This window comes from Mytilus californianus, unplaced genomic scaffold, assembly GCF_021869535.1.
Source record: "Mytilus californianus isolate M0D057914Y unplaced genomic scaffold, xbMytCali1.0.p SCAF_8, whole genome shotgun sequence".
NCBI lineage: Eukaryota > Metazoa > Mollusca > Bivalvia > Mytilida > Mytilidae > Mytilus > Mytilus californianus.
Genome location: NW_026262734.1, coordinates 98,160,104 through 98,184,597, shown reverse-complemented (window position 1 = coordinate 98,184,597; position 24,494 = coordinate 98,160,104). Strand labels below are relative to the sequence as shown.

The following is a 24,494-nucleotide window of genomic DNA, read 5'->3' as shown; positions in this document are numbered from 1 at the left end:
CTCTAATGATTCATCAAATGATGATACACCACTCATAAAGCTGACTAAAAACAAACATAGGCTAAAGAAACAAGATGATTTGAGAAAAAGTGCTTTGAAAAGGCTGTTAAATGCTAAACGTTATATAAACAATGTTCGTGATAAACGTTCAAAAGCAAGCAACATGACACCAGTACCAAGAAAAAAGCTTTACCATTTCCGTAAAAGACAAATCCTAATGAAACAGACACCTATGCCGACAAGTGATTTGTCTGATGATTCAGGAGATGAACTGTATCAACCATGTAAAAAGGATCTTCAATCTTCAAACTCAGATATGACATCTGAAAGGGACTCTGTAAGTGAACCAGAATCTTTATCCAGTATACAGTTGGTAAAACCGAAGCAAAGGCATCGGGACAAAAATTGAAAAAAGAAAAGGTAAAAGTTTAAAAAAGAAGTTTGAAAAGCAGAGGAAAATTATACATGCAACTAGCTCGCAGAGGCACAGATCAGGACCCTGGAAAATTAAAGAAAAAGAAAGTAATGCAGAAGCAAATAGAACAAACTTAACAGAAACAGAAGCCATCAGATTAAGCCAAAAGGCAGCAATGAATAGAACGATCGTTCTGAAATACCACACAATTAGATTAGACAACCTCCTACTCAGTAATGGATTGAAAAGAATTCCAACAATAGCAGATGGGAATTGTTTTTTGTCAGCAGTTGTTAAGCATATCTCATCAGAAGGGCATGACATGAATGTCCAAATCCTCAGGGAAAAGCTGGTTGATCACATGTCACGTGAGGATTACCACTACAAGAGGTTCATATCGTTTGACCATGAAACAACTGTTGAGGGACAAAATCAAAAATTTGATAGTCTACTGCAAGATTTTAGTATTGATGGGCATTGGAACAATGAACTTGCTGACTTCATGCCTTTGGCCTTAGCTAATATGTACAACAGACCATTAAGGATATATTCAAGTATGGTGTCAAATTCAGTTTATGACATTATTCCTGACTTACAAGACACTGAGCATTCTCAGGAGTATATCAAAGTTGCTTTAATTGCCATAAAAGGTCAGGAGCATTATGATGCAGTATGTCATTTGGATGAAGTTCTTGAAAGAACCTCTCAAGCAGATCAATCTACAATAGGTGATTGTAGTCCACCGGTTATGAATAATGTGCGAACACCTATGACGAATAAAAGGAAAAGAAGTACTCCAGTAACACCGAGGAAACGTGCAAACTATAAAAGTCCTGTCAAGAAACAACTATTTCGAAAGAAAAAAAAGAATCAAGAAGTTTGGAAAAGAAATGTAAGGCAATTTAACAGAGTACACGGTTTACCTTATACTGGTCTAACAGGAAAAGAACAAGCAAAGAAAAAGATGCAATATCGTGACTGTTCAAAATGTAAATTCAAATGCTCTTTAAAGATAACGGCACGACAAGCAGGGGATATTTTCGCCACTTATTATCAGTTGGGATCATATGAGAAGCAAAGAAACTTTATTTGCCAACATGTAGAGCAAACTAAGTCCAAAAGATGTACCACAAATAGAAAAGAAAATTCCAACACCTATTTTTTAACTACAGACGGGAAAAAAGAGCGAGTTTGTAAAGCATTCTTTCTGGGAATACTTCATGTCAGCAAAAAAACAGTAGAATATTCCTTGAAAAAGAAAGAGCATGGAGTATTTGTTGGCCGTGATAATCGCGGAAAAAACCCATCCATAAACCGAACTCCAGAAGGTGATAGGCATTTTATTAGGGAACACATACAATCATTTCCAACGGTATCATCACACTACACACGAAAGGACTCAAACCGTCAATATCTTAGCTCAAACCTGTCAGTACAAAAGATGCACCAACTTTATGAAAAAGAATATCAAAGGAAAGGCAAAAAACCATGTAAAATAAATGTATATCGTGATACTTTCTGTAACGAGTTTAACCTGGCATTTCATAAACCAAAAAAGGACCAGTGTTCAACATGTACTATCTATTATGAGAAGAAACAAAGAGGTGAAATTACAAAGGAAGACGAAGAACAATTTCAAGAACACCAAACGAAGAAAGAGAAATCAAGAGAGGAAAAAAGACTCGACAAGGAAAGAGCAAAGACAGATAGATCTTTCGCTGCAGTTACCTTCGACTTGGAGGCAGTGCTGCCAACACCCTGTAGCATGGTTGGGGATCTTTTTTATAAAAGATGTCTGTCAACATACAACCTGTCATTCTATTCACTTGGGGATAGTAAAGGCACATGTTATTTGTGGGACGAGACGAATGGCGGAAGGGGTTCAAGTGACATTGGATCTTGCATACTAATGCACATCAACTCAATAGCGGAAAAAAATACCGCTGTTGAAGAAATTACATACTTTTCAGATACTTGTGGTGGTCAAAACAGGAACCAGTTTGTGGCCTCTGCATTGCTGTATGCCTTACATTTTCATTCAAACTTAAAAGCAATTAATCACAAGTTTTTTGAAAGGGGTCATTCGGAAATGGAAGCCGACTCCATACACTCGTCAGTGAAGAGAGCAAAAAAAAGTACAAAGGTATACCATCCGTCACAGTGGGACACTGTCGTGTCAATGGCGAGGAAGACAAATCCTTATATAGTTATTCCAGTAAACTATAGAGATTTTTATGACCTAAAAGGCTTAAAAACCGACTTTAACATCAATTTGAAAAGAACAGTTTCGGGAGAAACAATAAATTGGCTGAAAGTCAAGTGGATTCGAGTAACGAAAGAAAATCCAGGAAGTGTATTTTTTAACAACGGCTTTGATCCTGAGAATTTTATGGAAGCTAAGTTCCAGTCAAGTAGTTTAAGAGGAAGAAAAAAGAAGACTGGAAATATTAAACTGTCACCTTTGTATGAGTCTAAACTACAAATTTCTGCTGCAAAGAAAGCAGATCTCCTATCATTGTGCAAGAGCGGGGTTATCCCAACTACATATCACTCGTACTATGAAAGTCTTCTGGTTGGAAAATTAGTGAAGGACACCTTGCCAGAGCCAGACATTACAGAAGAAGATTTAATAGACAACATTTAATTCAAATCAAAAGTTTAATGTTGTATCCTTGTAACAAATGATAAATCATGTTCTATTCAGTTTTGTTTTTAATTACAAAAAGCCGACCGACAAAAGGTACCAGAAAAAAATCTCTGAATGCTCAGACTATTGTCAGGTCAATGTCATACAAAATCTAAATAAAAAATCAACATTATTCATCAAATTTAACTGACGAAACTATACTGTTAAAATCTTAAATGAAATACAGAATAAACCAAACACAATATTTAATTATATTCATTTTTTTTGCTTGTACTGACTGTAGAATCGGGCATATTTTATTACAAATTAGTGAAACATTTCTGTCAGTATAAATATAATCCAAAAAATTGTCAAAAACCTAACTTAAGCAATAATAGATTGATAATATTTAAAACACTAACATGATTAAACAGAAAAAATGTTGAGCAAAAAGGTGCTATATGGCAGATAGCACATTTTTGCTCTAATTTTTTGTCACCTTTGTCAATAGGCAAAAAGGGGCTATCTGCATTGACCTACTTTTATCCTATTTATACTTACTTAATCATTCCAAACTTTTGACAAATTACACACACCAACATTATCTCATATTTGACCAATTTATAGATCATATAGATGACAAACTAATTTTTGATAATTTGATAAACCTTTAAACTTGATTTTCTCAAAACTATGAAATATGCAGATAACCCCTTTTTGCTCTGAACCCTCGATCTATAGTCTGTACTATAAAGTTAAAATTCAGCGATTACTTACACCTGATCAGATTTTCCAGTGAACTTGGCATTAGAAATACTACAAAACCTAGAATGCCTTGTCTGGATATGTTTTGTAAATTGAATCAGATGGACGACTTCCAAGTATGTTAAATAACAAACGTGACGATTTCAGTTTCCGAGTGTCAGCTATCCATATTCTATGTAGTAACTGACCGTCTGCACCAGAATATAGTATAAAAAAGGAGATGTGGAATGAATGTCAATGTGCAAACTATCCAACTAAAACCAAACAACATCGGTGTAAGCATCTATAGGTCAATAACGAGCAAATTCCAAATCGTATAGTAGGCCATAAATATAGACAGTAACCAACAACAACCACTGAATTACATGCTCCTAAAATATGACAGGCAAATAATGAATATGATTAAAATTGAACATGTTTGTGTGCGCTCAACTCCCCCCTAACCTGGAATAGTCGTGTAACACCACAACATATGAACAAAATGTAAAATCAGTAGGAAAGATCTTGGCACATTAGATCAGGACGAAGCACATAAAAACCAACTCGCACACAAATGTTCGATTTACACGGACATCATTAGCAGAGATGTTCTTCGAAAACAAAACTTCTCAAGCACAGTTATGTATTTGTCTCAACTCACGAGAGACATCTTTTACATCATTCTAATTGAGAACAAACATTTTTGACAAAAGAGATGATTTCAGCTTACCAATTGTAAACTTTCCATTCCTATGTAGCAACATGCCACATGGTTGCTGACAACAAAGGAAGCTATTAAACCAAGAGTTCCAAGTGGTAAAGTTGAAATCATCCTTCGAAAATTGTATGAATGAGAGTTTGTTGACCATTATGGAATATCTGTTTCACAGATGACAACAGATAAATTCCAATTGTCGTAACCACAACCAATTCCGTCCTCTTTCCTCGAATGTGACCTACCGTTTTAGACTTATCACCTACATGAGCAACACGACGGGACACCTGATATCAACCCGGTTTTTGGTGGTATTACTCAGTCTTTAGTTTTTTATGTTGTGTTTTGTATACTGTTGTTTGTCTATTGATCGTTTTTCGTTTTTGGCATGACATTGTCAGTTTGTTTTCGATTTTTGAGTTTGAATATCTCTTTGATATCGTTAGTTAGCCTCTCTTGTAGGACTTCTCATCAGAAAATGTAGCGCTTGTGTCCGATTCTCTGGCATGACATTTTTTACTCATTTTGTTATTTCATAGAGGATAATGCATTCATAACAGAAGATGCTTGTTTTGTTTATCAGGAAAAGCGCTTTGGATGCATGAAATGGTTTTTTTTTTTTTTTTATTTATCGACGCTATCGATGTCCCTACATGTATAGGTCATTTCATTTCTCAAAATTTTCCTCAATGTTGTCATATTTCAAATACACTTACAAGTTTAGAACATCGATAAAATACAGCAACTGTAGCCTTTACTTATCATGGATTCTTCCTAATATCACGATATATGACAGTAGGTCACATTGTATCTGAAACCTTAACTCAGATATCAAAATTTAGATGTAAGAGAAGAAAACGAAAGATAAAAGTGATGAACAGATAATCAAAGAGTCAGTATATGCATGGTTTTCTACAAAAGACAAGTGATGATGTAATAAAAATATTCCCAAATATGGGCATGTTGTACAAGCACTTTACAGAAACTATTAAAGATCTTAAGATCAACCTCCACACCAGATTATCAAGAGGACAGAGATAATCATATTACAAGGTTATGCTAGCATTGTTTGGTACATAAACCTATCTTTTTATCTCGATCCATTGATCAACGAAATTCCATTCAAAGTTTTGTAAACAGCAGTGGCATCGACACAGTGGTTGTAAATGAACTTATCATAGATAACAGGAATAAAATTATAAACTCCAGATGCGCGTTTCGTCTTCAAAAGCCTCATCAGTGACGATCGTGTCAAAAAAGTTATAAGTAGAGATGTTGGGGACGTCAATGAAACACAACTCAACGGCTCTATATGTAAACATCCAATCCTCAGCAATATACAGGTGTTAAAGTGTAATATACAATATCTGAGCTTTAAATTTCTCCGCAGTTGAAAAGTGTTGTGAATAAATTTAACAAAACCCCTCCCATGCGTGAACATCACATTTTCCAAATGACAAAAGTCGTTAAGATTTGGCAAAAGAAAATCTACGACGAGGTTCCTGACTTGGGACAGGCACAGACATTTTAACTCCGCCATAATATGTATGTGTCTGTAATTCACTTGTGCTCGTTAGTTGCTGTGTATCATTTTTGTTTTTCGTTTGTTGTTTTGTACATAAATCAGGCCTTTAGTTTTCTCGTTTGAATTGTTTTGTCATTTCGGGGCCTATTATAACTTGTTATACGGTATGGGTTTTGCTCTTGGTTGAAGGCAATACATTGACATATAGTTGCTAATGTTCTACGTCATTTGATCCGTGGTGGAGAGTTGTCTCATTGGCAATCATACCACATCTTCTTATTTTTACATATCGTGACATATTGAAGGTTTTAATAAATTTTATTCAGATCTAAACTCTCTCATTTTTTTTTCATTTCGATCAGCAATCTGGCAAAAGGTACTCAGGATGGGTGCATAAAACACCATTTTTTTTCCAACGGTATCCATAAATATATTCGATGATTCCCAAGGGGCAATTAAAAATCATCGGTCGAAGAAGGACAAACAACAACATAGCCGAAAGCAAAAAAAAACAAACAACTCCATAAAACAACAAGGCTCCTGGCTTTGGATGCACAGAAAGACTCGCCGAGTTAAACATGTTTGTTAGCGCTATAATCATCCCCTCTAACCTGGGTTAGTGATGTCATCATGGTAACGGAACAACATTAGAAACAAGAATGTGTCCATAGTACACGGATGCCCCACTCGCACTATCGTTTTCTATATTCAGTGGACCGTGAAATTGGAGTCAAAACTCTAATTTGGCATTAAAATTAGAAAGATCATATCATAGGAAAAATGTGTACTAAGTTTCAAGTTGATTGGACTTCAACTTCATCAAAAACTACCTTGACCAAAAAATTTAACTGAAGCGGGACAGACGGACGGACGAACGAACGAACGGACGCACAGACCAGAAAACATAATGCCCCTATTATTTTCGTAGGTGGGGCATAAACACGGTGAAAATCAGTTTGAAAATCGCGTTTTTCTGTTGATTTGATTGATTGATTGGTTGATTAATTGATTTTTGCTTTACTCCGCATAGGCGTTTTAAATTGGAGCTCTCATCGATATTCTACAATTCAGTAAAATAACTACACACAAGATTAGATCAACAAATGTGATTTATTTACAGAAGGTAAAACGTGGGGTATAAAATATCCACAACTGTTTAACAATGAGGCAATATTTACAAATGTTTGATGAAGGAATGGTTCAATATCACAGAACAATACATTCGTAAATGAATATGAACAATGATACATATATATGTCAATGAAAATTTATAAATAATACTTAAATGTGCAGAAATATATCATACAATAAGTGTTACCAAGCAACAATATCATACTTCACAGAAGCAAAAATAATTTGATGCCCTATTACGATTATCCCAACAGGTTTTCAATACTAATGGTTGTGATTTTATGACAATGTTTATATTGTAAGCGCGATAACTGTGATTCCGTCATACCGCATTTTGATAATCTTACTTCTGTTTGGCAATCCGTTATTCCGTAATCAATGTCTTCGTTGTAGATTTACCGGGAGAGCTAAATGGTGTGACGTGTACATATTGTTCGATAAAACACAAGATTTGTTTTCTGTTTTGACATGACAGCTTTTATGTCATAAAATATTTTTTTCTGAAATCACAGATAACAGATTTAGAAATAAAAAAGCCGTATAAAGTAAGCGACAATTAATCGAATCAACAAACTCAATAGTTTCATTTAATATGGCTACTTTTGAAAACGTTGGATACCCCTCTGAGCGAAAATTATCGGACGTTCTGATATATACTAAAAACAGAAACTTTAAAGATACAATTATGCTCTTGGACATAACATTATACTATCCAGACCATAAACCAAATCGTGGTAAAATAATATTAATATATGATACAAACTTAATTCTTTATCAACTTTAATATTTGCGAACAGCTATAAAATCGCCTAGGTGGTTTCGTGGTTGCGTGAACGTTGAAGGTCACGGGTTTTTTTGCCGGTCAGTCAACCCAAAAACTTGTCGGATAGGATTCAGAATAATGTGTCCGTATAGGATACCTTCTTGCAGACTGTTACTTTGTGAACTAGCACGATAAAACTAACGTTCACTTTTTCGATCTAGTGCAATAAGCGTGGATATTAATCATAAGTATCACATTAGCATGTTCACGTCCTGATATACATGTAATATTCTCCACTGGAGGTTAAACACTAATCCATCGTCATCACCATCATCATCTATAAAACACAGTTTTAATACTCTAATGAAATTTACTGCACGCACTGTTTGAATATTTGCCGGTTTTATTATAGGTTTGCTTTGCATAATGAATACATGTACGTGACTTTTTTTAAATTCTAGACCGGATACCTTACAACCAGCAAAAAAACTTCACCTAGCGTTTCCTAAGGACCCTATTAAATGAAATCTATACTACTAAAATAACGAGGTCCAATTTGTTAGCTGGCATGACGTAAAAACGACGAATCAAAGAAACCAACTTTATATATAACTACTATAGGAAAATGGTTTTGATTAAAAATTACACCATTCCAGGCCCTTTTGTTTTCCACATAATTAATATTACCAATAATTAACAAGTTCCGGGTCGAATCCGATATCGATTCCAGTACCTGATTCATGTTACCTTATCTGTACGTTCCGCCTTTGTCAGGCGCACCACCAAACGGTGTATTTGGGATTTGCTATGTATACGGGTCATAATCACAACTGAACTTGGTCATTATACAAGGATTTAGACCACTAAATTCAATAATTGACCAAAAGATATATATACACAAATAGTTTCCGGTTGTATTATGAAAACTAGGACGGATTCAAACAAAGATTTTGAAAGCAGAGAAAACGGTGCACCTTATAATCAGCATGACTTTATCATATGACAATACGAATACTAAAAATCCACGCTGAAAATAAGGCGTAGGTTCTTTAATTCATTCACGGACCCGCGATGTAGCGGGTGTGTTCTAGTTGAAATATAAAATAACTATAATGTTTAGCTTGTAACAGTATAACAATAACTATATATAATAAAATGAAATGTAATAAAGTATAATTTTATGATAACATTATTTTCTAAATAAATATTTTTAAATATACAATAAACAGTACACAAAAAGATAGTCAATTAAATTGAAAGAACATTTACGGATAATCAATAAATGTAAATAAAACTTTACATAAGCATCCGAATGTTCAGGGGGAGGAGGGGTCATCATTTCATAACGAACACATTGTGATAATAATGCCCACCATATTAATAATATATCTACAAGAGGTTGCATATAGATACGTATAAAAATCTCGCTTTTTTTCAATTCTTTGATACAACCTTATAAAAAGAAGAAATTGAATAATCATATTAACATCATTAAAAATAAATACAAAGAGATGGTAAATTATTTTGTAGCTTAGTTTCATAAAAAAAAAAGTAAGAAGAAGCGGAAAAACTATACCAATCTTTTCCTGGGAAAATGTTTTCATTGCCTGCATTACGAAAGATAGGTGAAGTATGATTGCCTATGACTGAGGCTATGTATCAACACTTACTTTCCACAAAATACCAAAGTACATTAAATTCAATTTGACAGATAACCTTTGGGTTTTTTAACAATATATTGATGCAGAATTAGAAAGGGAATGGAAATAAAAGATTTGAACAGACGTCCTCGTAATTTAGATGCTAAATATTTAAAATATCTAAATACAAATTTTGAAAAAATAAATAAATCAGGTTTTTAATAATTGGTACGACAGAGTTTTAAGGGAAGAAATTCAATATTCTTATCTTTGAGAAAAATACCTTTTAAAGGTAGGCAAGTCCAGGGATGTTAATATGGTAAGAACAGCAATTACACAGATTTTTTTAATTTGTTATTTAATCCATTGTTTTCGATACATTTAGAAACTTTGTTTTACTTCTTATACAACATTGGTACTTCAAAGAAAGTCTATTCGAAAATTCATTCTTGACACCAATCTGAATATTTTATCAAACGTTTACACTACAAACACCTTGTGTATATGTAACGAGCGAAAATGTATTCTGTTAACTGTTATAAGTTTAATAAATTTACCAACATCATAAATTTCACTACTCATACATAATGTATTGGCATTTTCAAAGTCCTATTCTTAAGAAGTTCTTAAGAGTCTGCCGGTTACGTTATTTAAAGTCTGCCCTTTTTTTTCAATCAGTATGCACGTGGTACACTGGCAAACAAATTTCTTTACTTTTTTTCCACATTTGAATAAATAAACAGTGTAAACGTTCTTATATCATTAAACGTTACCAATGTTACTGTACCAGATGTGCATGTCTCTTCGATGATGCTAGAGGCCGAGCTATTAAACGTTATTAATGTTACTGTACCGGATGTGCATGTCTCTTCGATGATGCTAGAGGCCGAGCTTTCCATGTCAAATGTGCTTTGAGGGTTCTGGTTTACTCTACACCGGTGATATTCACGGTTAAATATTCAAAACAGCACTTCTACAATAAATATTCTAAATATAGTGTGTGTTGTACCGATATGGAGAACTATTTGATCGACGGACAATGAGTGACCAGGTGACAGACAGCCTGCATGTTCTTTAAGTACGCAACGAAAAGGCTGCTTACATCATTAACAAACACTGCTTCAAAATCTTAAATCTTAAATTATAATACCCCGTATTACAGCAGCTGTCTTTAATGCAAAAAAGGTACTCAATCAATACCTGATCGCAATTTTGGGCAGAGTATACACAGCCTTATGACCTCATACATTTTCTATATCAAAATTTGGATCTGAAATATTTGGTAACAAACTTTTGACCTTAAATGATTAACACAGATTCTTTCTTGTTCGAATAACCCCTGCTTAGTCCTTTGGTATTCAATTATCGGTCAGAGATATCTAAATCATAAAATGGTATGAATTATTAATTGAAACAAAACGTTTGGTTTCAAGTTCGTGGCATAAATAAATGTCTACGTTAATTAGATAAAGACTGTTAAAGTACTGACTAATCGTAAGTAAAATTATATTTTACTGCGCACGTCCTCTAATAACAGAATAAATAAAACAATTGAAAATGATAGTGGAGAAAAGTTATTTTAGGGAAATAAGTGGGTGGAATACTGCCAGCTGTTGCGATCAATTTATCGATCCTAGCAAAAATAAAATTTAAATGCCATATAAAAAAATGTATAACCGGAATGAACTTGAATTGCAAGTCTTAGGGAATATGGTATATACAAATATTGATGTATGTCAAAATAAAAAAAAGGAAAATATATCATAGAAATATAAGTGTTTAAGGAAATCTCATATTTCATGTAATGGATTTTTTTTTATAAAAGTTGTAATTTCTATATAAAGGATGTTCGCTACTCTGTTTCAAAATAGCAAGCTTTCAAAATGACAGTTATAAATTGATAGTATATAAATAATGGAACTTAAAAGCAGAAAAAAATGAAAGGTCCGTGTTTGTCGATACGAACCGGATATAAGAAAACAACCCTTGTTTTTGAGATGTAATCAATTTAAAATTAGGCGGGAAAGAATTTTCTCTAGATTTTTCATACATTTAACATTGGCACCTGTTTTTCTTTCGAAAACTATGAAAAAAAACAAATATATCACAAGATTTTCAAAATTGGCCTTTTAAACTATATGGATTAAAATTATGAAAAAGAAAAGTAGGGTTTAGCGGGCCAAATGTTTATAACATTGGTGAAACTAGAGGATACCGAGTATCTGACAAAAAGTTAAAATCAAGAGTAGCGAACATCCTTAAGTGTAACAGTCAGATATTCTAATATTCAAATTCCATTGGGTTTCATCAATGTTCCAATATTCTCTATTTTACATTTCATGTTCATATTTGTACATGTTATGAAAGTTAATGAACAATCTTAAACAGATATATGTCGACGCGAATTATTTTTAAAAAAAAAATCTAAAGCGAGACAGCTTTTGAGGTATCATGAATAACCGTGAAATGTCATCGTTCTTCGATCATGCACATAAATATATTTAAATAAATAAATAATTTAATTTTGGATGTAACACGTCTTTTGATTGGCTGAGAGATTTTTTTTGTCTATCAGCTCATAGACATAATTTTGTCATGTGACCGTGACGTCATCAACGGATTTTTTTTTCATGATTTGCTCCCGAGAAAAATGGAATTTAGAATCAAATTATAAGGAATGGCTGTTATATTTTTCTGTCTATTCGAAATGAACTAAAAAATGTGGTGCACATTTTTAAATAACAATCTACGCGGGTTATTCAGTGTGCACCACATTTTTTATGTTATTTCTTCATAGACAAAAAAAATATTAGTCATTCCTTAAATGGAATATTCCTTTTTAAAAATATTTCAAAATAATATTGTGTATAAATGACAATGTAATAAATAGCTAACATGTCTTAGGAAAAAAACCCATCTTGAATGCAATAAAAAATGAATTGTTCATACTGGACTGTTGTCTTCACTTGAAATTGACACTTTATTGTAATTGCCGTCAGTCACGTGGTTTCCGTGGCCATTTTCTTTTACTTTTAGGATCTCTTTTGATTCAATACACTCAGTTTCACTTTCATCGTCACTAATAAGACCTTGTTCTTCTTCCTCAAACGCGTTTCTTTTCGTGCGTTCAATTTTCCCCAGTCCATATTGCACATGCGTGTAATAAAGTACGAAATTACTAACAATTATTGGTACGGTAAAAGCTATCATAAGAAGTCCTGAGACTGCGCATAGAGATCCTACAATATAACCGTATGCTGTTTGAGGAAACTTATCCCCATAGCCAACCGTAGTCATAGTTACAACGCTCCACCAAAAGCCAATTGGAATGTTATCAAATCCTTTATCGGATTCTGCAAAATGAATAAGCGAAGCAAAAACTATCATACCAATCAACAAGAAGACAAACATTAACAAAAGTTCGTTGAAACTAGCTTTCAATGTATACAGTAAAATCCATAATCCAGGCACATGGCGAATTAACCGGAATATACGACATAACCTGAGCATGCGCAGAATTACAATAAATTCCATAAAAGGCATTTTCTCTCCAGATGGGTTGATAATGTATATTATAAACTCCACATAATCCGGCAAAATAGCAAGAATGTCGATGATATTTTGTGCTGTAGTGATAAATTGCAATTTAGCCGGACAAAAGACAAACCGACAGATAAATTCTACGGTGAAAAAAGTGACACAGCATAAATCAATGATTTTCAAGGCAGGGTGTGTTACTCGTTGATCAGCAGTTTGATTTGAGTTCGTGCTGTTCAACGTGTTTGGAATGGTAACAGTCGCTTCTGTTAAGTATGTAGCGTCGGGTTGAATGCTATATAAAGCTTCAAAAGACTTGAGCGTGCCTCTATCTACCTTGAAAGCCGGGTGCGTTTCCGCACAGAATGAAAATATGGAAAGGAAAACGAATAAAATGGAAATCCAAGCATATATCTGAAACGAAACAAAAAAATGTGTAAAAATTCTTTACTACAAGAAAATACGTACACTTTACAGCTACAGTTTTGACATCATAGCCAGAAATTAGTAGTACTTTTGCTAATTAATATTCATAATATGTAAATGAGAATTGTACCACGTGATAATAGTTTGAACTGGACTGGCTTGATATCATTAAAATCTTTAAAACACGGATATTATAAGTTGCCCGTCACAGAGTCCTTGTTTACAATCACTCTGATATTTCCGTAAAGTTGTCAGGCGGTCAAAATCAAAACAATGAACGCGAATTTAGTGAATTTTTCGTGTTTTCGTGAGTTTATTCTTCTTGAAATAGAGGCATTTTAACTTTACGTGGGAAACTAGAGTTCAACGACTACACATACAAGGTTTGGACTTGCTTATTCTTTGGACATTCAAGTTTCAAGTTTCACCCCGGCAACCTGTATTTCTAATGACCTTGTTAGCCAATTTTCAACACGAAGTTTGCAAATTTGACGTTTCTGCCATTTTAGCCTGTATTTTATACTGCAATTTTAAAAGCCTCTCGCTTCGATTTTTAAAATAGCTCAGGAACCTTGGTTTTTGCAACGACAGTCATTATATTTCGTTTAAATGGTGTATATTGTTGTGTATATTTATTTTCTGCCCCGGCATCCTGTCCATCACTTAAATCAAAGTTAAAACAGACATTTTTTCAAAATTCCCTATCATTTCAATATAATTTCCGTGACCCGTATCCGATTTCTTTAGTATAATATTCAAATAAGCAAAGTGGCGTTGATTTCTGGATATGTAAACAATAAGAGCTATACAAGTTGTTTGTAACACTTTGACTGTCTACCGTTAATTGGAAAACAGGTTTTTGGAATATTTAATCAATAAAAACACGAGAGACGACCACTTAAATTAAGTTTTGATCCCGTTTAAATCTATAACTATGAAAAAAATATCACGTGACTTCATGACTCTATGGCACACCCAAATCTGATGAAAAATAATCCATAGACATTTTTTAGAATAAAATTGAAGCAGTTACGAATGGGAAATGAATTCTTACGAGGTACATCTAATGCCACTGATACAGCATGGACCGTTCGTGAAAACGTGAATACGACGGTACATACTGTGTTCTTGGTTTCCGTATACGTGCTTGATTTAACAATAACAAACATGTTATGCTAAATTTGCGGTATGGGTTTTGCTCTTTGTTGAAGGCCGTACTGTGAACTATAGTTGTTAACTTCTATGTCATTTGGTCTCTAGTGGAGAGTTGTCTCATTGGCAATTATACCATATCTTCTTATTTTTATTTAACAAAGATTTTGGTAAATGTAAATTCTATTCATCGAATACTTTTTGCTTATATCTTAATTGATTTCTTTAAAAAAAAGGCTGTTTTTGCTTATATTTATCGAAAGAAATACATCACTTTTTAGAAAAAATCATATATTTTTTATGAATGTAAACAAGAAAAAAAAAATACATTGACTGCCGATTATTCTGTTAATTATTTCTTCTTATAGTAAAATAGAACTCCGGTCGATTTAAGAATTTTTAATTAGGATCGAGAAATTAAAAATGAAATATTTATCGGACTTCCTCACACGCTTCGTACTAAACATGCATGAAATATTTATCGGACTTCCTCACACGCTTCGTACTAAACATGTATGAAATATTTGCCATTGGACATTAAGCAAACAACAATCACATATCCATCGTGTTTACAGCTACGCGTGAACTTATCCACCGGGCATAACATTATACTGACTAAAACTGGTTAAAGTAAAATGAAAAATACACATATCCATTAAACCTTTCTTGAAATCAGTATTGTGTAGGGTGTCGTGTACTATTACTTGTAGAGTATAGAAATTCCACTGACCCGGTGTCGTCTGCCGACAAATTGTGCTGTCCATCTGTAGGAAACGGATATTCTTTTAGAAAGTCATCTTAACATCATTGTGTTAAACGTTTTGGCTTTTTAGTTTCAAAGTACATGTAGTTGTGCTATGTCCAGTTGCAAATATTTATGAATTAAAAAATTCTAATATAGGTATTGAAGTCAAGGATGTATAAGTACACATTCATGGCCTGTTGGATGGAGAGTTTTCAACTGAAATGCCACGTTTGGGGTATGGGATGCTACTAACTTCCTTTGTGCTTTTTTTTTTGTAACGTGCCCGTATCAAGCCAAATATTTGGTAGTAAATCGTAAATTGAGACTTTGAGACTTTGTTCCTGTCATGGCTAGTTCAAATTTACTCATAGTTCAACTTGATAGTTCAGAGGAAACGATGAGAGCATTTAAATAAAAGCTGAAAGGCGTCGACGGATCACCAAGTAGGCAAAAGAGTTATCCTAAGGAGCAGGTAAGCTTTAACTAAATTTTGCTATTTTTCAGACATGGTTATTTGGTTGAAAACAAGGTACTATATATGTAAATGTAAATAAAAAGCGAACACCAATTACGCGTATATCTAAATTGTAGATGAAGTCTTTCTACATTAGTTAGATAAGAATTGTTGAGATAACATTTTCATTTATGATTGTATAATCCTAGGTTTAAATTTTGATCGATAAGTAAAAGAGAGAAATGTTCCAACAGACCATTTTAGCGCCAAGTTTTATTGAGTGTAAACGATATAGACAAATTACTGTAAATTTTCTTTGTATATGAATATTGTACATAGAGGATGATTCGGGACCATAAAAACCCCATAAAAATACTACTGAGAAACATCTATGAAAGACTTAAAGCTATTAAACATATATTTTAATGGGTTTTTGGCTTAGAGTGTCCTTTTCATTTGTGGCCGGATTGGACGAAATCCAAAACCGGCTTATAGTATGGTGATGTCGGGCGGAAAGTAAGTACGTTGTTTGGGTAATCAACTCCTAAATTCAACCCTGATCCTTAACACTTAATAGAATGCTTACACATATGTTTAAATTGTGCATCTGCTACTAGTATTATGTAATTGTTTGATGAACGTTTTCTCATTTTTCCAGACTCTGGAACTTCGTCGTTTGTCATCAAAATTAACGCAAAGACGGTACCAATTTTGTATAATCAACTCCTCCTACAGTTTTCGATCAAAATCCTTGAAACTTCATATAATGGTTGCACTTTTATTGTAATATGCATCTGCTATTATGGAATTGTTCGAATGGCTTTTTCTCATTTTTCCAGACTTGGGAACTTAATGATTTGACAGAGGAACATTTTTTAAAGATGATATAAATTTTAATGAAAATTCACGAAAGACTGTTGTTTTTTACTCAGATCTTTGGAACTGATTTGAGCCTGTAACGGTATATGTAAACTTAGTGTAAGCTGTACTTTTCTGTAAAATGATAGTTTAAACCAATTGGTCATCTAACTCCATCAGCCATAGTAAATTGTGATACAAAATACATATAATGAAAAACGATCGTGTTAATCGTGTCGTAACTCGATGCAGTTTCATATTTGATTGAAAGTGGAGCAAATAATATTGTTTTTCGTTAGCAGCATCAGCAGGTGGGGATTAAGACTTCTTAGCTGTATTTTCATTAATCCTTATACGCCCGTAAAAAAGATTTATGATTTTTTACTAGAATTCCCTTCAGGAAAAGTACAATTTCTTTTAAATTTTTATGTTTGGTATAAAAATAAGAAGATGTGGTATGATTGTACAGCAATCTACTATTACAATTTCGGTCAATTTGCCAACCCAATTTAGAATAGTAAAATGGTACAACCAAGCTTGCGTTCGGACATATTAATATGGAAAATAATAAGTAGATGTGCAACATGTATGATTTGCCAATTCGACAACTGTCCAACAGTTACTAAAGAGCGAGGAATTATAAATTAGATGTTTACAAAACTTTGAATTTTTTTCAAAATACAAAGGATTTTCTACCCAAGGAATAGATTGCCTTAGCTTTATTTGGCAAAAACTCTAAGAATTTTGGGTCCTCAATGCTCTTCAACATCGCATTTTATTTGGTCTTTTTTTATTTTTTTATATGAGCGTCACTGATGAGTCTTTTGTAGACGAAACGCGCGTCTGAATTACAAAATTTTAATCCTTCTTGTATGATGAGTATATGTAAACGAACCCTGTAAAATCATCAATTGAATTTTGGGTATAAGCTAGTGATTATAATATTCAAAAACTTAAATATCTTGAAAATTGAGTGTATCATTCCAAAGTTTAATCTTTGTCGGCCATTTTTCTCTATTCTTTCTAAATTTTATCCGTTATTCTATAATAATCCTTATATTTTATCACCCCTTTATTCTCTATTCTATTCTACTAAGTGGCATGTTTTTATTTATTCTTAGTTTATATCTATTTTTCTCTATTCTTTATTTTTGTGGCCTATTTTTCTTCATTCTTTATTTTTGTGGCCTATTTTATTTATTCTTTATTTATGTGGCCTTTTTTCTCTATTATTTATTTTTGTTGCCGAAGTTGTTCTATGGTTTTGGCCCATTATCCTCTATTCTGTAAACCCCATCCATCTACACCTTCATATATCCCTTTGTTTGTCGGGTATTGCTTTATATTTGAAAAATATTCAACCTTAGATTTTTGAATGTTGGTTGATAAATATACAGCAGCATGTGGTACACATCTTATAACATATAACTATGTTGAATACCGAGAAAGATACATTTCAACCAGCATCATTGTACAATAGATTTAGCAGTACTAAATCCATATTGTCATAGAGATATAGTTTGTGCTGCAATAACAACGTTGTCATTACGTTTGACATTTTAGTCTTGCAAGTAATTAATTAATCTATGAAGCTAACGTTAATGCACACGAAATACAAAATCGTGAAATGTGCACCAAATACCAGATCTTATCTCACATTAGAATCTTTTGGTGAATAGACAGAAAACTTAATGACATAATCTTGAAAGATGCGAAGATAGCTCTATATTACAAAATATCTTTAGTAAATAATGAAATAAAATAGGACCATCGTACATTATTCTTGCTATATTACAAAAAAAATATTTACTGAATATTCCTTTATGAAATCAAGTTATCTCCCCTTATAATTCTAAGTTTACGTTTTCGTTAATCAATCCAAAAATATTCTGAATTTGTTAAAACAGTCAAAATAATAAGATGTAATCACACATTTTCTTCATTTAAATGAAAATCGTACAAATGAATTGTACGCCAGTCACAAAATTTTCTAATTTCAATAAAAATAAAGACATTCTTTTCATCGGGGAGCTGCGGCCGCTTGTGAAAATTTCATCTCGCCTTACCAGGAGAAACATTTTTCCCCCGATTGTTTTCTTCTCTGTTACGATAAAAAAAAAGATTTTCTGTTTTCCCTAGTTGTAAACCCGGTAAAAACAGTCAGTTTACATCAGTTTGTGTCAGTTTATATTAGATGCATTTGTATAGTGTTTGTATGAGTATGTTATATGATATTCTAAGAATAAACTACAGCTTTTGTATCTTTTACACTGTCCTCCGGTTTTGTATTGACCGATGGATATGAGACATTTTCAGTTTGATTTAATGAACACAATTGCTTCAGTTCTCTTCCCGTCTCTATTGCATGAAAAGTAACGAAGTTCCGATTTTCTTTCGGGGCACATACTACTATAAATATTCTTATCCTGTCGTTAGCTATTTTACGTTTAAAAAAGGGTGATATTGAACAATTTGAATTCTAAACAAATACCCTGTCATTTCTCTTCTATTATGGGAATATAGTAATAATTTTGTAAGATCGACGGAAAATATGAGAAAAGCCGGGCGGTATAGTTTCACTAGCTTATGCATTTATATTTCATTTTCCGACAATCTTGATACACTGTATTTATACCTGTATTTTGTTATCAGACCAATACTTACTTTTGCACCGCATGATGATGTTGGGTCTTGTAGGACGTTCCAGACTATCGCCCGCACCCGTTTCCATCGGGACGGACTATTGCGGTCACATTTCAAGTCTCTTTGTGTTGTTGACTTTTTACGATCACTTTCTAATTTTTCCAAGGATCTATTCTGCGTTTTCCAAGTATTGTATGGTTGCCAACAGCAACGTTCAATGTCTAATTCATCTATTCCCCAGTGTTCGAATTCTCTTTGCAAAATAGGACCACATAGAAAAGTAGGGATATGTAATTCTCCTGTTCGTAAATAGTTCAGAACAACAGAAAAAACTTGAGGGTCCCTGTCTAAAAAGTAGTCTCCCTTGTCTTCTCGATAATACTTCTTCATTTCGTAACTTCTTGATAATTTACAAGTCCGTAACTTTTTCAGTGTAGACGTATAGGTCTCAAACACGGTCCCTCCTACGTTCAGTTTCACCGTATCACTGCCATTTTGACTCGATGTGCTGGACATTCGACATCGTGAACAAGTGTCAGAATCATTTTGTAATTCTATGTTACTGTCGTCTGTATGCTGTTTTACCCGGTTTTTAGAAATATTTCCACCGCGTCCACCTCCATAGATGGCGCTAAACGCCATATCTACACCAGACGTTTCTTGATTGTCCGTACATTTGCATTTCTCACCTGCCTTCCTCGAGTTGCAGCCTATGCAATTATTTGTTAATTCAAAATCGTGAGAATCTGTCTTCTTCGATTGACCAATCGGAGAATATTTTGCCTTTTTGCCACAGTCACGTGATACAGGTAGTTGTGACAGAGACGATCTCCTCGACTACAAAGTAATAAATGTTTGATGAGATTTTATAACCGTGTTCAAATTATTATAGAGTTTTGTATCATGTTTACGAAAACAAACGTCAAGAAATCTAAATTAGGTATAATGCTATCGATTTTTAAGAAATGTTGCTGTAATCCGAAGAAGATCATTCACAATAATTCTACAAAACAATGCTGATTAAATGTTTCAGTGATCTCATAAAGTCAGGATTAGTATGTCAAATTACACAACAGTGTGAATGTTATTTGTTTTATCATCCAAAATTTTAGACTATTGTTTTAATACATGATTTAGGAGTCTATCTTGATTTTTGTGTATACGAGTTTATCAGTCAAAGTTAGTTGGTAATTTTTGTCTCATGACTGTGACATACACTCCCTTTTATTTATAATACACATTACTTCAATAGGTACACCATGTTATTTACATTTATTGATAAATAAAGATTCTTCCACTGCATCGAGTGTGATACGATATTTATCCACTCGAGACAGTTAAATTTTCACATTTAAAACGCGAGGCTCGCCGAGCGTTTTAAATATTTAAAATTTAACTGTCGAGAGTGGATAAATATTGTATGACATGAGATTTGGTGGTGGAATCTGTTTCTCTAATGATTTTCAAACAATATGCATGCAAACTTATTTAAGAAATAATTCATGGGGGCTTGAATATATTGTGATTTTACCACGGGTTGGCCCTTTATGACAAATATTTTACCCTGAGCGATAGCGAGGGGTAAAATATAGGCATAAAGGGACAACCCGTGGTAAAATCACGATATATTCAAGCCCCATGAATTATTTCGATTCTAATAGGACAAATTCGGCAATTGTTTTGGATCGAAGCGCTCTAGATGAAAGCATTATTTGCCGTTCCCATAAATAAACGCACTATTAAATTGACGTAAAAGACCGGAGCAAACTGAATAAATGACACGCTTAAACTATTTACAATGACATATTTAGATAGGTTTGAATGAATCTAAATGATAATTGTATTTATATGTCTTATATGGAAACAAAAATGGCTTATATAACACATTTTAGCATCGTTTGTTTACGTTTCCTTGTTGTGATGATTTTCGGTTTCACAAGCGTGTATTTTCCCGTAAAATGCTTATATTCTTACGTCATCGTTCTATGACGTCGGGTAGCTCATTCATAAAAAAGCATATGACGCGGGAGTACGATCGGAACAGCCCAAACAATATATTCATATTTTACCACGGGTGTGTACTCAAAGCGTTTGAAGAACGTCATGTTAGAATCCCTCTTTTCGAATGATCTGAAAAAAAGATGTGTTCTTTCTATTTGACGTCATCAGGCATGGTCGCCTTTTTTCATGCCGTCACAATAGGAAATTCAGAGGAAAGCAAGAAAATTCGATGACTAATCAGATTTTAACCAATGAAGAACTGAGATCAAACGAACCACACGTTAATTAAATTTTTTTATACAATGGGTGCAGAAAGGGATAAATTGACGAAGAATTAGAGAAAAACAATTCCATAACCAGTCGTCAAATATTTTTATACTTTTCTATTAGCTTCTTCCAAATATAAAACAGTTCGGAAAATAATGGTCCTACTTGTTTCTTATAGGTGCATTAGCTGTCATTTAGACAAAAAAGAATAAGATTTATTTTATTTATAAAAGCAGAATAATGAAACAATACTTTTCTATTAACAGTCAGTTAGTTCAATTTGGTCAAAATAAGATCGAAAACATCGCAATTGTATTGTTGACTTGCAAGTCAATAATTTAACCTCAGTTGAACCCGTATTCATTTAATCCCAACTTGACCTTAAGCTAAAGATGGGTTACGCATGCCCTAAGCGTGTTCAGTTATTAAAAGAATGTCAATCTGGAAAAGTGAAACCAGGGAGACATCATTAAAAAAAACTATTTCTTTGACCGATTCGGCCCACAGTATATCATTCATATCCAGGTGAAACGATGATTTTTTTATTAATCTATGTCATGAAATCAAACAGACCTGGAAAATCATAATTACACAACTCCGCGTGCTTCTCAGTCTATCTATATTCATATTTATGAATAATTTTATATCTGTTCGGTCGAATGATTATCAACAGTCTTCGGAGGTAATCTCGATGGTTAATTATATGGCGTCTATTCTAGAATACACCTGAAATGCTGGTGCATTATAACGAATCCCAGCATTGCTAATTGTTTCTTTTGGACTTTTTGTAATTTGGATTTAAGTTTTACTATGTAATGTATCAGATATGTGAGAATTAAATTTAAATCGGTTATCATAAATTTGACAGCTATAATGCCCCTTTAACATACATGTACTTGCTGACAAAGTGCGAACTGCCGGCAAAATATAATGCCGTACTTCAAAAATGTTTTGCAATAAGTAACATTAATAAGACTGGCTAAAGAAATATTGTCTTCATCAATAGCTCCACCGAACTTACAATATTATTCTTTATCTGATATTAACAAATAAATGTGTCAAAATTTGTCACTTGCCCGTATTTGTTCATATCCATCTCAGGGAAAATATCCTTCTTTTACTTAAGGCATCTATGCTCTTTGGCGTTCATTTATGGTTAGGGTTAGTTACTTCTAAATGAAAATCTTGCCATGAACGTTTGTGCTTGATTAACACTTTAAATTGACACATGTTAATACACTTTCACTCGACAGACTGTGAATGTTACCAAAAATAAAATCACTTTCATTGTAATCAAATGAATATGTTTTATTCTTGGTAACAAAACTAACAATACTTCAAATGAAAATGTTTAATTCTCGGTATCAATCACACTCTGAAAAAAAAATTACCTATATATTTTAATATAACACAAAGTACCTAACTCGTATATTTGAGAAATGTCACCCGGTTGCGAACTTCCGTTATATTTCGATTCTAAGAATTCCGACAATAGAAATAGGCGCATTATACACCATTTTGTAGGTAATGTAGATTTACGACATAACATGTTTCAATGGGATAGACAACCGCAGAATCGAAATATTACGGAAGTTCATAACCGGGTGACATTTCTCAAATACACATGTATATACGAGTTAGGTACCTTGTGTTATACTAAAGTATATAGGTATTTTTTTAGAGACAATTGCAAGTGCTGCGCCTTCAACATTAATCAAATCCCATACCGTATAGTAAACTATAAAGGTCCTCGGCATGAAAAAAGTGACAAAAAAATCAAAAAGATAAAAACAATAAAAATAAAACATGGCAGACAACCAGCAAAGACCATGCACTGAATTACTGACCACTAACTTGATAGGGTCAAACAAAGAACGCACTGAATTACTGACCACTAACTTGATAGGGCCAAACAAAGAACGCACTGAATTACTGACCACTAACTTGATAGGGTCAAACAAAGAACGCACTGAATTACTGACCACTAACTTGATAGGGTCAAACAAAGAACGCACTGAATTACTGACCACTAACTTGATAGGGTCAAACAAAGAACGCACTGAATTACTGACCACTAACTTGATAGGGCCAAACAAAGAACGCATTGAATAACTGACCACTAACTTGATAGGGCCAAACAAAGAACGCACTGAATTACTGACCACTAACTTGATAGGGTCAAACAAAGAACGCACTGAATTACTGACCACTAACTTGATAGGGTCAAACAAAGAACGCACTGAATTACTGACCACTAACTTGATAGGGCCAAACAAAGAACGCACTGAATTACTGACCACTTACTTGATAGGGCCAAACAAAGAACGCACTGAATTACTGACCACTAACTTGATAGGGTCAAACAAAGAACGCACTGAATTACTGACCACTAACTTGATAGGGCCAATCAACTTGATAGGGTCAAACAAAGAACGCACTGAATTACTGACCACTAACTTGATAGGGCCAAACAAAGAACGCACTGAATTACTGACCACTAACTTGATAGGGTCAAACAAAGAACGCACTGAATTACTGACCACTAACTTGATAGGGCCAAACAAAGAACGCATTGAATTACTGACCACTAACTTGATAGGGCCAAACAAAAAACGCACTGAATTACTGACCACTAACTTGATAGGGCCAAACAAAGAACGCACTGAGTTACTGACCACTAATTTGATAGGGCCAAACAAAGAACGCACTGAGTTACTGACCACTAACTTGATAGGGCCAAACAAAGAACGCACTGAGTTACTGACCACTAACTTGATAGGGTCAAACAAAGAACGCACTGAATTACTGACCACTAACTTGATAGGGTCAAACAAAGAACGCACTGGATTACT

General features: G+C 33.6%; 2 protein-coding genes across 2 annotated transcripts in view; one reads left to right on the top strand and one right to left on the bottom strand.

The window, feature by feature from the left end:
• The first annotated feature begins 397 nt into the window (after positions 1-397).
• LOC127712922 (uncharacterized) lies at positions 398-3,059 on the top strand. Its single transcript, XM_052219515.1, has one exon. It carries the CDS (start codon positions 591-593, stop codon positions 3,057-3,059), a length of 2,469 nt encoding a protein of 822 aa, XP_052075475.1. The 5' UTR covers positions 398-590.
• A 4,057-nt stretch (positions 3,060-7,116) lies between these two features.
• The window catches only part of LOC127710968 (potassium voltage-gated channel protein Shaw-like), a 41,450-nt gene continuing 24,072 nt past the window's right edge, over positions 7,117-24,494 (bottom strand). Inside the window, exons 2-3 of the mRNA XM_052216912.1 lie at positions 19,396-20,211; positions 7,117-13,510 (exon numbers count right to left, since the gene is read on the bottom strand). Coding sequence (XP_052072872.1) covers positions 12,503-13,510; positions 19,396-20,211 — 1,824 coding nt within the window. The 3' untranslated portion in view covers positions 7,117-12,502. The remainder of the gene's footprint in view (positions 13,511-19,395; positions 20,212-24,494) is intronic.